Below are 15,744 nucleotides of genomic sequence, written 5' to 3'. Positions count from 1 at the left end.
GAAGGATGGGAGTGTGAGATTATGCATCGATATCGGGAGTTAAATAAGTTGACCATCATGAATAAGTATCATCTACCTAGGATTGATGATTTATTTGACCAGCTTAAGGGAGCGTGTTATTTCTCGAAGATTGACTTAAGATCGGGCTATCATCAGTTGAAGATTAAGCCTGAAGACATACTAAAAACTGCATTCAGAACCAGATATGGACATTATGAGTTTCTTGTGATGTTATTGAATTAACAAACCCACCAGTCGCCTTATAGGTTTAATGAACAGAGTGTATAAGGAGTACTTGGATAAGTTATAATTGTATTTATTGATAACATCCTCATCCAACTCAAGGACTAAGAAATACCAGGTTGAACGCCTGGAGATTTCCTCACGAAGGTTGGGAAAGCAGCAACTGTATTCTAAGTTTTCAAAGTATAAATTCGGGTTAGAATTGATTAAGGACTACAATTGTTATATTAATTACCACCCAGGCAAAACCAATATAGTGGCAGATTCCATTAGCAGAAAGGAAAGATTGGATACGATTAGGATTGCTAAAGAATTAGCAAGGGAATTGGAGAAGTTAGAAATTGAAGTTCGAGTGCCAGGAGGTAATAAGGAGCAATTGTATGAGATCACTTTTCAGTCAAAATTAATAGAAGAAATTAAGAAGTGTTAACAAGAGGTCATGAATCAAGGATTGAGTAGTTTGACTGGAGAAGAAATTTGTACCCGAATGGATAGCAAATGTATATTTAGGTTTTCCTTGAGAATATAAATTCCTAATATGTTGGAGCTGAAGAATGAGATTCTTCGAAAAGCCCATGTTTCTAGATTTTCTATTTACCCTGGAAGCACTAAGATGTACCAGGATTGAAGTAGAACTTTTAGTGACCGGGAATGAAAAAGGAAATAGCCGATTGGGTGGGTAAATGTCACACCTACCAAATGGTAGAAGTGGAACATCAAAGACCAAGTGAATTGTTACAACCCTTAGAGATTCCACAGTGGAAATGGGAAGAAATTGCGATGGATTTTATAGTAGGACTACCAAGGACGAAATCGAATCATGATGCTATTTGGGTAATTGTTGATAGGTTGACGAAGTCTGCATTTTTCCTCCCAATTAACGAAATATATTCTTTGGATAAGCTAGTGAAGTTGTACTTGGATGAATTTATGACCAAATATTGAGTTCCTGTTTCAATTGTATCTGATCGAGATTCAAAGTTTAACTCGAGATTTTGGATAAGTTTCTAGGATTGTTTGAGCACTAAACTGAAGAGGAGTACCGCCTATTATCCTCAGATAGATAGTCAAAGTGAGAGAATGATTCAGACGATAAAAGATATGTTGAGAGTATGTGCTTTGGGTTTTAAAGGGAACTGGGATGATCATCTGTCGTTGATTGAGTTTTCCTATAATAATAGTTATCATGTCAGTATAGGATTGCCACCCTACGAAGCCTTGTATGGATGTAAGTATAGATCCTTACTTTATTGGGATGAAGTTGGAGAAAAGAAGTTGTTAGGTCCTGAGTTAGTCCAGCAAACCAAGGACGCAGTGGTGTTGATTCGGAAAAGATTAGAAGCAGCTCAAAATAGACAGAGAAAGAACATGGACTTGTATTGAAAGGATATGGATATAGAAACAGGATCGTTGGTATTATTGAAAGTGTCACCTTAGAAAGGATTGGTTAGGTTTGGGCATAAAGGCAAGCTGAGTCCAGGTATATCGGACTGTTTGAAGTTTTGAGAAAGGTAGGTAAAGTTACCTATGAGTTGGCGCTGCCACCGCAACTGCAGCATATCCATAACGTGTTCCACATATATTTACCGAAGTGGTATATTCCTGATTCGAGCCAAGTCATTAAGTATGAGCCAATCGAGCTTGACCAATCCAGATCCTAGATCATAAAAAATGAATCCTTAGAAATAATTATATTCCTATAGTTAAAATACTTTGGAGAAATCCTTGATTAAATGGGTCTACTTGGGAGTTAAAGTCAAATATGTTTGACAAATATCCTCACTTGTTAAATTAGTTAAAATTCTGAGGACATAATCTTTTTAAGGGGGAAGAATAAAATGACTCATATTTTTGTTTTATTATAAGTGTAATTATGGAATAATTAAATAAATAAAATATGTGTGATGGTTCTGTCATCAGTGTGTTGCCTTATTATTAATTATATGTGGTTATTGGTTTACGATGATTATTTGTATAATTCATTATTGAGTAGTGTTGTATTGTTTTCACTTTTAAAAGTGGTTTTATTACAGATTTATTTTCATAAATATTTGGATTGTTTCAAAAATTAATTTTATGATTGTATAATTTCAATAAATATTTTTGGGATGTAATAAAATTTAGAAATTAATATTTTATTAATTATTTATCTTAGAATGATTTTCTAATTAAATTTATTTATAAATTCAGTATTTAATTCCCGGATGCTTCAAAAGTTATGAAATTCATATTTTATTAAGTTTGGAATTTTTTGAAAATTTTAAAATAATTTTAGGAAATTTTTGGGCTTAAATTCACCCACACGTTTATCCATTAATTTATTTAATCCGGGTATACTGTGTGTTTGAAAAATTCACGTTTAATTGTGAAACTTTTATTTTAATAACCTTAGAGTATTCCAAGAACTTTGGTATTTTATTTATAATTTTTTGGTGAGTTTCGACGCGTAGTGATTCGTTAAAAATGAGTTATTCGAATGAAAAATTAGGTCCCTAGATATTGCTCAGACACGTGTCAAATTCTTATACAAAAAAATGACACGTATCATTTCTATTTTATATGTGTGTGCAGGGGATTAAAAGAGAAAAAAAAAACAAAAACCTCACCCACACCCCCTGTTTCAGTCTCTCTCGACCTCCATCTCCCTCCAATCTCTCGATCTCTCGCTCTCCTCTCGCTCTCCTCTCTCTCTCTTTAACTCTCTATTAATCTCTCTCTTTCTTCCCCCTCTCTCCCTCTTCTTCGTTTTCCTCCTCCCCCGCCGCTGTTTCCTCGGTTTCCGGCCGCCGCCCTTGGTTTTTCCGGTGGGTTCTATTTTTCCCGCTTGTTATTGTGTATATATACTCTTGTATGTATATATCCATGTGTGTGATGTGCTTGTGAGTGTGTATTCCAGTGTGTGTGTATTACTGTGTGTGATTGTGTGCGTGTGTGCAAGTGTGTGTGTGTGTGTGTGTGTTGGCGCGGTGGCACGTGCAGTGTGTATGCCTGTGATTTTGTTTATGTTGTGGTTGTTGCTTTGAGCTGCGCATCTGGTTCTGGTTATTTGCATACTGATTTGGAATTTTTATATTTTCTGCAGAAAATTAATTGAATAATGTTTGTGAAATAAATGATTTTTGTGCGGGGAATTAATTTGTATTGGTGAAATTCGTGATTGGCAATCCAATTCGGGTACCTCTGGATTTTACCATCGCCGGCGATGAATTTCGATGAGCTGACGGTGGATTGTGATTGTTGCGTTGTTGGGATTGTTAAGTCGATTATGTTTCGACGTGTAGGCCGATAAACACAAGAGACGCTGCCCGATTTTTGGGAAATTAAATTCAAAAATACGGGGACATATCATGTGATTATCGGGATTACTAGTCGAACGTATATAACTATATAATTATAAATATTTTATGAAACGTACTTGCTTGTCTTGATAAAATATTTTGTAAAATATTCGACAACCCTATCTTCTGAAACGACAGTTGTGCGTATTTTCCGAAAATGATTATCGAACTGAGTTCCGATTGTATGAACCCTAATTGTTATGTGTATGATATTAGTACGTATAATTACGAGTCAGGATATGATACTGTTCGGGTAGAACTGTTAGCGAGGATATATCAAGCATAATTGGTTGTCTAACATTGGGTAATTCGACTCTGTAGGTTCTAGTCAGAGGACCCGAGAATTGACATCGGACTAAAGATAGCCTAGTGATCAGTCGGCAAGCTCAGCAGGGTTCCAATCGAAGGATCCGAGTATTGAAGTCGGATCCATGATAGTCTAATAGTTAAACGATAAAGCCCGAGCGTCCAAGTCGGTCCAAGGCCAATCAATAATAGTTGTAAAGCTCTGCAAGGCAAGTATCCATGACCATACTTTTATGGTTCAGTATATATGAATGCACTGTTATTTTATTTTCGAACAGGAACAGAAACATTTTAAGTTACGGATCCCCTGTAGTTATAAATTATTTGTTTAAAATCTATTTTGGGGAAAAGTAACTTTGAATTTGTGAACCAAAATTATGTGTGCTGTAGAAGAATTATTTTAAACTGAGATAGGAACAAGTGATTTGAAACTGGATAAAAACGATCAGATATTGGATACATTGAGGCCATATTGGCCTATTAAGGTTGCGTAAGCGGCTAACTCGGTTGCGCACACTACTTTACCGATTATTCCAGCAGGTCAGAGACCTAGCTAGTCTCTGAGTTCCAGAACAGGTTTATGGGATGGCAGATGGAGCCGTTTGGTATTGATATCCTGATCAGCTGTCTTCACATATCCACTACGAATCTGATTTGGATTTGTGGTTCCTGTAACGGAATAAGTGATTTTATACAGTTGAGTTATAAATGTGAATAGCATGTTAAAATTGGACTCTGGTATTTACACACAGCACACAACTATTTTGTTTTATAAAGAGCGTGCTAGTCAGTGATATCCAGTTTTGTTTTGATGTATTTTGACAGAGATTTGCAATGATTTACAGGTTACTGCATTCATACTGCTTTATAATTTTGTTCATATAATTGTTTTATCATAAACTGTTTTACTTGTTTTTCATATAGTGGTACTTTTGAGCAATTGATTGCTCACCCTTGCAAAATGTTTTTTTATATATATAGCAGATGCCTAAGAGACCCTTCCGTTGTAGTCAGGGAAGAGTTCCATTTCCTTCCGTACCAGGCTCCTCTGAGGTAGTTGTGTCAGACCAGATGTGGTCTGTTGGGTTGCTGTATTAAGTTAGTTGTGTCCGACTTGTTAAATAAGTTTGGATGTAATAGTTATGTAACCTAAATTATACTTAAACCTGGAAAAGATTTTGGGAAGAAAGGGGTCGTGTTTATGAGTTTGATTGTATTATATTGTGATTGTTGTTGTTCGTGACGTCAACTCCTGACCCCGGGGTTGAGGCCGTCACAGTTGGTATCAGAGCTACGGGTTTGAGTCCTTGATTTAGGTTATGAGTAGAGTCATTAGAGTGTAGAAAGGTTTAGATAAAGGTGTGAGTCAGCAACTCATATAGAGGAGCGAGTCTAAGATTTCAATCGAGGGTTTCGAAGACGTAACCCCGGCATCCATTGAGAGTTTGTTGGAACTGCCCTAATTTTTGGTGTGTCTCCCTCGTATATGTGTATTATTGGTAATGTCCGATAGAGATTCCTAGGTCTCCCTCTCGAGAAAATAATTAGCTGAAGAAATGGTCAGAGTTTGGGTTGTAACACTAAGGGAAGTAAGAATCTACTATCAGGATGGATCCTTCAAATTTCTTGGCAGCGACTTAATGGACACTTTTTCACCCATAGAAATCAAAAGAGTGATAAGCTTACTGAAGGATAAGGATACTGAAACTAAGGCATGGAGATCTGTTTTGGCTGAATGGTTGGTATAAAGGGAAGAAAGAAGAGTAAGAAACAAGGCTGAAAGTGAGGAAAGGAAGAGAAAGTATGATGAGCAGATAGAAATGTACATTCAAAAATCTGAAGATCTCAAGGCCAAAGGGATGAGCAGAGTTACCAAGGATGAAAAATTTCTAATTGTCAAAGCTGGCACATTCTCAAGATTTAGGATTGATTTACTGAGTAGTTATTCAATACATAACAAACTCAAACTTGTGGAAGCCTTAAGAGGGACACCAATCATAGAGGAACTTGAAATTCTTGTATACCTGAAGGACATCATTTGAGAAGAAATAGGAGATGAGACATTTGTCTGATGTGTATCTGTTAAACTCAAGGAATCACATAATGTATGAATGTTATATTTATGTCAGTTTGTATGATAAGTTTATCTGTTCATTGAAGCTTGGGGTTAGTCTTTTAACAGGCATAAATTTGTGATAAGCAATCTTCTCACAAATTGGAGGAGATTGTTGTGCAAGACATGCCTATACTATATCAAGACTAAGTCAAATTGACAGCCCTAAGTAAGTTGTATGATAATCTAAGTTTGCATTTTGTATTATATCATTTAAGTCTGTAAAAATGAAAATAGATTAGACTAGAGTATTTTTCTATGAACAGTCTCAAGCCTAAGAATAAACTCTAGAAGAAGATCATGAAGATCATGCCTCAGAGAAAGTGTGAAGAATCTTGGAGTTGAATAAATCTATTTTGGGAAAACATTCTAAGTCAAGAAATCTACAAGTCACAGATTAAGTGTTGTAGAGAAGTCATTCGAGAACTCCAGAATGACTTATGGAGAAGTCAAGTAAAGCTTATAGAGAAGTCTCGGAGATATCAACAAGGCAAATTGAAGACATGAAGATTGGAGATATCGACAAGTCATTTCTTTACTAGAGAACTCTGAGATATCGACAAGTCAAAATATCACTAGAGAACTCAGAGATATCGATAAGTTAATTCTGCATGCAAAGAAATGGAGATCTCGATAAGTCAAGCTCATTCGAGGACTTAGAGATCTCGATAATTCAAGATTACACTCGAGAACTCAGATATCTCGATAAGTCAATATTATACTCGAGAACTCAGAGATCTCAACAAATCAGTTTCACATTCGAGAACCCGGAGACTTCGATAAGTCATAACAATTATAGAGTAATAAGAGATTTCGATAAGTCATTATACTTATCGAGATGTCGAGTTCTCTATATACCAAACTGGAGATCTCGAGGTAAAACTCAAAGTATAAAGTGCAGACCGGTTAAATATCCAAGATTAACAATCAACAAATAAACCAATTAGTGATTTGAAAAGTCTACAAAAGCAACTTGAAGAGTACAAGATCAAAGACCAAGATTAACTGACAAAGTAAAGTCACAGACATGCACGATTTGTAAAGATACACTAAGCCAGAAATAGAAAGTTTTAGTTAACTTAAAGTAGGTTTTAGTACATGCTATTGCATGTTGTGTAAAACCAGTGGTTACTGCTCTGTAAAGTAAACACTGGATGCTTTATTTCAGAAGTAACAAATAGATCAAAATTCTTGTAACTCTCAAGAAAGAAGTTGAGTTCTTAACATAACAAGAACCCATAAATTTGTAGTTCTTAACATAACAAGAACCCATAAATTTGTAGCAAAACACATACTTGATTTTAATATAAAATTAAGTGAGTTTTGAAAGATAGTGTGTTCCTGTGCATGTTTTATTATTTCTATTCAAACATATTATCTCTACAAGTTAGATTACTTTGTTCACCATCCAAAAATAGTTCAAAAAGAATAAAATTGTTCAAAACACATTCACCCCCCATGTGTTGTATTCATTACCTAACATAGGACTACTTTAAGAAATAACTGCTCTATGCAGACACGCTGTGCAGTTTTTATCTCAGGCTAGTGTTGTAGCAAAAATGAATGGCAGAGATGGTGTTTGCAAGTGGTACGGTGCCATTTCATGCTTTCACTTGATTTTATTGTGTTTGTTTATGCTTAATTGTTTTAGTTAATGTTTTCTATCTAGTAATAAAATTGCTTATAAAAAAACCTTTCCTCTCTTTAAATTTTTATGTTTTTGCTTTTCCTTCTAATTTTTTTTTATTTGCATGATCTTAATATGTGAGATTTTTATTTTAAATTTTATGCATGGAAATTTAGGATTTTTAACCAATAAAGTAATAAAATTAATGAAGAAACGGAAAGGTAGCTGGTAAATATAGAAAATAATGTACAAGGGAGTTAAAACAGAAAGCCATTTAGTACTAATTATTTTTTACTTTTAATTTGTAATAAGCATTAGTTGATTTCATGTCCGAAATTAGGGGAAATAAATTTAATTTTAATCCCAAAAATCTAGCTTACAGCTGGTGCAACCTCGGCTAACGAAACACTCATGTTCTACTTAGGTGAACTAGGCGACGCGTTCCTACTTCCCGACCCCCTACTATCCTGGGCATGCACGACTGTCCTTGCCTTTAATTTTTATTTATAAATTAAGATTACCATATGGACACATGTTTCTTAGGCATCAAGCAAGTTACTAATTGATTTTTTAATATTATGCAAATTTGATAGAGATCTCGAGTGTAGAAATGGAGTTGAGATTGTACCCATCATTGCACTAGCTCAAATGGCTCAAATAGAGGCTGAATCAATGAGCAACTTAAAGAAAGTCACACTTGAACTAGGAGGGAATCACCTATCCTAATATTTGATTATGTATCTCCCTATGAGGGAAGCTGTGCAGCTTGCTCTCACCTAAGCAACTTGAAGCAAGTCACACTTGAACTATGAGGGAAGCTGTGCAGCTTGCTCTCACCTAAGCATTTTCAATTATTTAGATAAAATATATATATCCCTCAATTTTTTATTTTAGACTTCGAATGTAATGTTGGATGTAAATGATGTCAGATATTTTTATTATGGAATTTAGTTATGTAGCTTAATGATTCAAGTTTAAATAGTTTGATATTTTTTATCCAAAATATATTTTTTGGTTCATTTGAATAAGAACAACATGGTGTGCCATCAAAGTATCAAACACTACTAACATCACAATGGTAACTATAAATCGATGTTAAAAATGCAAAAAAGGCTTCAGTTTGAGTTTACAAATTACATGATTGTGAACAAGGTTAAAAAATGTTGTCTAAATGGTCATCTGACTACGGTTTAGAAAGAAAATCAAATAAAATAAGGCAAATACATTGACGATTTTAGCATAACTGATGTTAAAGTATAATTTAAACAATGGTATAGGATAGAAACGAATGTCTTTACTTTTTACATATGAAATGTTTGACATCGATTTTGATAGAGGAACTAATGTTACTTAGTATTGTTACAAATCGGTTCACTTTATGAGGTTGATTTCAAAGACATTGATTCACATTGGAATCTAAAGAGTGCCAATGTTAATGTATAAGTAAATTGACGTGTAGCAATGCTATAGACATCGGCTAAAAACCAATATCAAGTGATCATGACATTTAACATTACACGCGAAGACATCAGTTTAAATTTTCTTTAACATCGGCTAAAAACTGATGTCTGATGCAATATTTCTAGTAGTGGATTCTGTAACAGCCTAAATTTTTGGATAATTAAATCCAAATAAAAAAATACAAAGTCTTCATGGGTCTTGTTATGCCTCGCCCCATAGATCCAAGGACCTCTCATCTCAATCTTTCCCACGTCACTACGAACATTCTTTCACGCCATGTTAATTACATGTACAAATATAATAATATGTTCCAAAGATAGTGCTGGTCAAGATCTGAGGCATATATCTGACAATAAGAATCTACACACTACCATGTGGCAGTGGACCTTTACTTCACCCCTTTGCGTTATCCTGGCATGCTTTTAACTTTATGTATTTAACTGCTATAGACATTTATAAAAGCGATAGTGAGCATTTGAATGCTCAGAAAGTTATCTACTTAACCATATGGATCACATATCAAAAGAAAACTGAATGAATGAAAAAAATAAGATAATTCAGTGATCCAGATATCACAATTCAAAATAAAGATATCTGATGGAATAACAAATTCACCTTTATGTCAAAGAGACAACCAATCAATATCACATACCTGACCAACATGAAAAGAGTTTAGGAATACTGGTCATCCACCCCGATACCCCATGGTGCGATCAACTACCATGTCGAAAGTATCATTCTCCTGGAGTTCTTGCCTGGACGTGATTAGTGCCCCCAAGACAAGGCCCGCCTAATATTTAATTTGCTAGCATAAAGAAATGGGTTTTCACATTAACCCGGCTACAGATGAGCCATAAATATACCCAGTCAAATGGGTAAAATAATCACATTGCTATGGTCAAACATCATTGACCATGTAGTCCAGTTCAGAATAAGAGTCCCCGAGTAGTATTTTTTAAAAATCTGAACCGAAAATACATTCACGGGATAGTTTACTCGTCATGACTGACACACAGTCAGCTCTTTTCAAATAAACTCTATTAGATCGAACAATGGACTAAATAGAATTCAAGAAACATAAGCTATTGGACGACACGAACAATGCCCCAGTCTGTTTTTCCAATATATTTGAGAATGATTAAATTTAAATGAAATATAGGGTTATTCCGAAGCAATGGAAATAACCGAAGGAAGCAAGACCAAAACAAATCACGAGTAGGTTAATATCAAGATGATAGCAATATTCGATCACTATGACCTCTCTGAATGAATATTTATCTTTATTTTCATTTAAACTGACCGAAAATGGTTTAGTGCTCGATTTCAATAAAAGAGGATAATTCTGAAAGATAGAAATTATCCTAATAGAATCGAAGGTGGTTGACCCGAACAATAGGTCGAACATTTACTAAATAAAATTTAAAGGACCTCTTGAATAATTGGACAGACCGAGATATAAAGAGTATAGCTGTTTCAGATAAAATAGAAAGCAAAATATAATAATCTTGTATCCTCAAAGTACTCATTTAGGAAAAATGATTCCAAATAAACCATTCGAAGAAAAAACCATATTCCCAGTAATAATCATTTCAATCAAACAATTTTCTCAATAGGAGTAAGGAAAAACAATAGCTTGCTTCAATCCGATTTTACGTTACGTAAATCAATAATCAAATATATGACATCCCTCTTTGGTCAAATCCGATTGCCAGCAATTTATGAATATTTTAATGAGTAATGTATTTGGCTCTCTTAGGAACTATGATCACCACCAACAAACCTTACAAGATTTCACTCCTCGGTCTCTCTCTCTATCTATCTATTTCTCCCTCTCTCTCTGGTTAGTGTAAGAATGATATACGAATTGATAAAATTTTGCTCTAAGTTAATATAGTTTTTGATAAAATAAATTCTCTAGAGTTCTCTATAAAATTCTACAAGATTACTCCCTATGATTCTAGAGTTTTCTAACCAAAATATCCCTTTAAACAAAATATCTTATAGAAGTTGCTTGAGAAGCCTTTACTTAAACACAAAATTATTATAAAATATTTATTTAATCAAAATATCTAGAGTCTAGATATTTCTTATAAAATATCTAAATTATAGAGTGTTATATCATATATATCTAGTTCCAATATTTAGTATCCAAAAAATATCTTCTACTACATTATCTTTGCAAAATAATATTAAAATTTGTGAACATTATTTCTATTTTTAAATATAAACAGCACTTGAGATTTTTTTTATTTTAAAATTATCGAATATATTAATACTTGAAATAATAATTATATAACTTGAGATTAGGTCTTTACCAAATTAAATAATATGAGAATAAGTTAAATTAAATATAACAGTTACAAATTTTCAAAATTAAAGTTTAATTATTTTTTTGAATAAAACATAACTTTACTTACTTAATAACAATATAAATTAACGGCATTAACAATACTTACTTAGGATGTTGTGGTCATTACTTTATATATACCACAGTTTTGATCGACGACCACACTTTGTCAGTAGTCAACATCTTATTCTTATTCTTTATACCACACTTTGTCAATGGTCGGTATCTAAAGTTCAATACTTACGCGTAACTAATAGCACTACTAGAAATAGTACCTACGACATCACCCATTTAACATCGGTTAGAAATGTCACCAATGTTAAAAGCAGTTTTAACATCGGTCGCTTTAAAACTGATGTTAAAGGTGTTGTAAGACATCGATATCTTAACCAATCGATGTCTATAATCGTTTTAAAAAAAAGGCCCGTTTCTTTTTTTCCCCGTTAATACACCAAAAAATTCCCCCCTTAACCAAAAAATTTATTCTCAGTTTCTCCCCTTAACCAAAACCTTTCCCCCCTCTCTTTCATTCTCTCCTCTCTCTCATTCTCTCATTCTCTCTTCTCTCTCACTGTCTTGTCTCTCGTCTCTCTTCTCTCTTCTCTCTCATCTTTCACTGTCTCTCTTCTCACTCACTCTCTCTAACCTAAAACCCTTATTTTGCACAAACCTATTTATATGAATTAAACTCGATTAATTCATAAATCAAGCTTGATTGGTGCTGAAGAGCCTTAAAAGAAGTCTGGACTTCTCGATTAGTAAGAGAAAAATATATTTTTTTTCGAATTTATTTTCAAATTTTATGTTTTGATTTTATCGAGTTTGTTTACCGGTCGGTCTCTGGAGCTTTGTTAATATTATTGAAAATGAATATGGACCCAGGAAAATGAATTTAGTGCCCCTGGTAAAGCTTATACGAAATGGGCAGCTGAGATGGCTTTGGGTCTGGGCACTGGAGTTCCATGGGTCGGGGCACTGTGTAAGCAAGATGATGCCCCTGATCCTGTTGTAAGTGTTTCGTGATGTTGGTGTTATGTTCTCCCTTTTCGGGATTTGCATTTAATAATATCTAGTGTAGTGTATTAAAGTGTTTTTTTAATATTTAACCTTGTTTTGCTTATCATTTATAGATTAATGCTTGCAATGGTTTTTATTGTGATTACTTCTCTCCCAAAAAAGCATATAAGCCAAAGATGTGGAGTATATTTTTATATTTGTGTACGTGTGTTATGCATTTGCTAATCCTGAATATTTATTTAGTTTTTTTTTAATTTATTGTTTCTTGGTATTGCTCTGTAATTATTAAAAAGTCCGATACTCATTCCCATTCCACGATTCTCATTCTCATCAACAATCCAAATGCTTAACAGTTGTATGATTTCACTGATATAATTGGTTTATAATTCTAGGAGCACACACCAAATATTGTCCTCTCCTACCCGATATTTTGTTAATGTATTAGTTTTTTTAGTTATGATTTGCCTAATTGGTAATAATAAACAGAGTTGTAATAATTATTTCTGTGTTTTAGTCAGGTTAAGATATTGCTCTTGGTGTTGCCATCAGTTGATGAGCATAGCCAAGTTTGTCTTGTTTTACTTTGGTCCTAAAAACGACTGTTGTCTTGCCTTGCTTGAGTTTGCTGTGACTGTTTTGGATTGTAGCTCTATATGTTTTAAACTCTTGTCCTTAGCTCACATTCTAATAGAGAAACGTATGGACTTGTATTCCTATATTAGATTGTGCTACAATAATGCGTTTCGCATTCGTTTAAAATTACATAATGTATTAAGTATTTTCTTTTTTAGTTCCACTTCAAGAAAATCTAAACAGCTAAACTAGCACTAAATTGCAGATCTTTTGCTACGAGCTAACAGAAAAGATATGGTATGGCAAGAATCGCAAGGAATGGTTTGAGATGGTCTGGTTCTGTTGGAAGTTATGCAAGTCAGAATGATACCACCTATGAGGGATTATCAACTTGTAGTTATTCGGGGAAATTTGTTGGAAATGATATACTGGGCCGCAATTTGTCATACCTTACAAGCATCAAGAAGGCTGATCAAACTACTTTTGGGAGCATAGGAATAAGTGTGACCCCTCATTATCAGTTTGATCAAGCAGGGAGTTTTGTGGAGAAATTATAACAAATAATTTGAGATTTATATCATACAAAAGTAATACTCCTAGTTAACCAATGTAATACTCCTACTTTCAACGCTCCAGTTGGAATCATCCATTAGCTCTGGATATGAACACCATGAGTAAAGGTCAAATATGGATAAATGGGCAAAGCATTGATATTTTATGATGAATCCTTACTCTGAGCGAAACATTTTATAAGGACTGATATGTGGGTGTAGTGGTTCAGGTGCAGAAGTCATCATGGAGCCTCTCTCTATTGTGCCATTAAATGATGAATTGCAACAAGTCTGTATTGAAGGCTGAGGCAGAAGTGCTGCTAAGGATAACCGAGAAGGTTTTCCTATTTTTTAGTTATTTTAATTTCTTATAGATGTGATACACTTGAATTGCATTTTATCTAAACAAGTCACTGCCATTATTTTTCACCTTTAATTAATTTTGTAGACATCAAAAAATAGATAAATGCTCGGGAAACTTATAGTCTTTCATTCAGAGGCACATGTCCGGATCTATTTTATCCCAATGACAAAAGTATGAAAGACTTATAAGGAGATGGAATTGCACAAACATCACACCCCACTCAAATGTGGAATTTGTATCTTACAAAAGCTTTTCATCCTTTACTTCTTCAAAAGCATCGGCAGAATTTGCAAAAGGCCACAAAAGAGGTCAATGATGCTAAAGCTGTAAGTTGCACACCCGGATGCTGGACGGGCATATAAGATGCTTTTTTATTTTTTTTCTAAATAGATGTATTCCTTTTACTGTCACAATCTATAGTCTTGCTAAAAATTCAAAAAAAGATGGTTCAGCATTTTGGATCAACTTATCTCTTTTATTTCTTGCTAATGTTTTTTAGTGAGTTGTGGGGGGATAGTGGTGGAGATTCTTGCTACATTTCCTTGTTTTAAATTTGTTATATCATGGCAAACTATGTCAGTTTCCCACCAATGTGACTTTCTGTACCTCATTGAAGTGTTAGAAATAGTTTACAATTTTATTGCATTTTTGTGGGTACCATTGTCATCTAGGCACGAGTACACTAGAAGTTGTAGGTGGAAATGCTTGCTACTTTTCCTTGTTTTATATTTTATATTGTGGAAAAAATATCAGTATTTGACTACCATGACTTTCTGTACCCCATTTAATTGTTAGAAATAGTTTAAAATTTTCTTGCATTTATTTGAATACCAATTGTCATTAGGCAAGCATATAGCAGAAATTGTATAGAAAATCTATGCACAAATGGTATCTTTATTGCAGTAGTTGATAAAATAAAATCATGTTCCTGTTGTAAGCAATGTCGCTTAGTTGACTGCTTATGCTTTCTAAAGAGTGAACAGTTGCACTTGCAATCATAATAAGCTGTCTACAGAAGTTATGACATGATGCAACATTATGTTACTATACAGTAATAGGTCATTGTTGTATTGGCACTAAACAAGACTCTTATGAAATGATAGGTAAGGAAGGACGAAGTTTCTTTCTTAATTGGAGGCGATGATCCTTATGATGATAACGTGGTTTTAAAAAATTTATACCACTATAACCTAAATCTTCTATTAGTAACAGAAGGATCTCAGGGTTGCAGATACTATACAAAGGTATTCTTACCGGTTACAGAGTAGTTACATATTTCTAAATTAGCCTACTAGCATGCATGATTATATATAACTTATCTGTAAACATTTTGTTCAGGAATTCAAGGGTAGAGTTTCTGGTTTGAAATTAAAGGTTGTGGACACAACTGGTGCAGGTGATGCTTTTACGAGAATCACATATTAAATTTTATATAAAATACACATACATCATATCATCTGTTTTAATTGTTACACTATGGCACTACCCGTGCTTTAGTATATAAAGAGACCGAGTGTTTCACTTGATGAGTTGCCGATAGTCACATTTACCGATATTATATATGGTTAAAAGTGTAACGATCAATGTTACATATCTTAGAAATATGATTATTTATAATCAAGTATTACCACTTATTACGGAATCACTAAATTGCATACATCATTGTCCAACAAATTTTTTAATACAATTTATAAAAAAATAGCACAAATTCAAAAAAAATTAAAATCCTGAGATTGAAAAACATTAATCGAAATTGGTGGAGATATCATAACTTTAAGAGTTAATCGTCTTATATATCATCACA

General features: G+C 33.8%; 1 protein-coding gene across 1 annotated transcript; it reads left to right on the top strand.

The window, feature by feature from the left end:
* Positions 1-11,903: 11,903 nt before the first annotated feature.
* LOC141698080 (putative fructokinase-7) lies at positions 11,904-15,403 on the top strand. Its single transcript, XM_074502688.1, has 6 exons — positions 11,904-12,193; positions 12,318-12,443; positions 13,291-13,914; positions 14,025-14,266; positions 15,044-15,184; positions 15,279-15,403. Exons 4-6 carry the CDS (start codon positions 14,165-14,167, stop codon positions 15,363-15,365), a joined length of 330 nt encoding a protein of 109 aa, XP_074358789.1. The 5' UTR covers positions 11,904-12,193; positions 12,318-12,443; positions 13,291-13,914; positions 14,025-14,164; the 3' UTR covers positions 15,366-15,403.
* The last annotated feature ends 341 nt before the right edge of the window (positions 15,404-15,744 follow it).

Source organism: Apium graveolens, chromosome 11 (genome assembly GCF_009905375.1).
Source record: "Apium graveolens cultivar Ventura chromosome 11, ASM990537v1, whole genome shotgun sequence".
Lineage (NCBI taxonomy): Eukaryota > Viridiplantae > Streptophyta > Magnoliopsida > Apiales > Apiaceae > Apium > Apium graveolens.
Note: the sequence above shows the minus strand (reverse complement) of the source record. Positions and strands in the feature narration are given on the sequence as shown.

What these genes read in the sequence shown, in the direction of transcription:
- LOC141698080 (XM_074502688.1), top strand. Translation starts at nt 14,165, where the DNA reads ATGTGGAATTTGTATCTTACAAAAGCTTTTCATCCTTTACTTCTTCAA. An exon ending in AGGTCAATGATGCTAAAGCT is followed by an intron (nt 14,267 to 15,043) that starts GTAAGTTGCACA and finishes ATGAAATGATAG; the next exon opens with GTAAGGAAGGACGAAGTTTC. An exon ending in GTTGCAGATACTATACAAAG is followed by an intron (nt 15,185 to 15,278) that starts GTATTCTTACCG and finishes CATTTTGTTCAG; the next exon opens with GAATTCAAGGGTAGAGTTTC.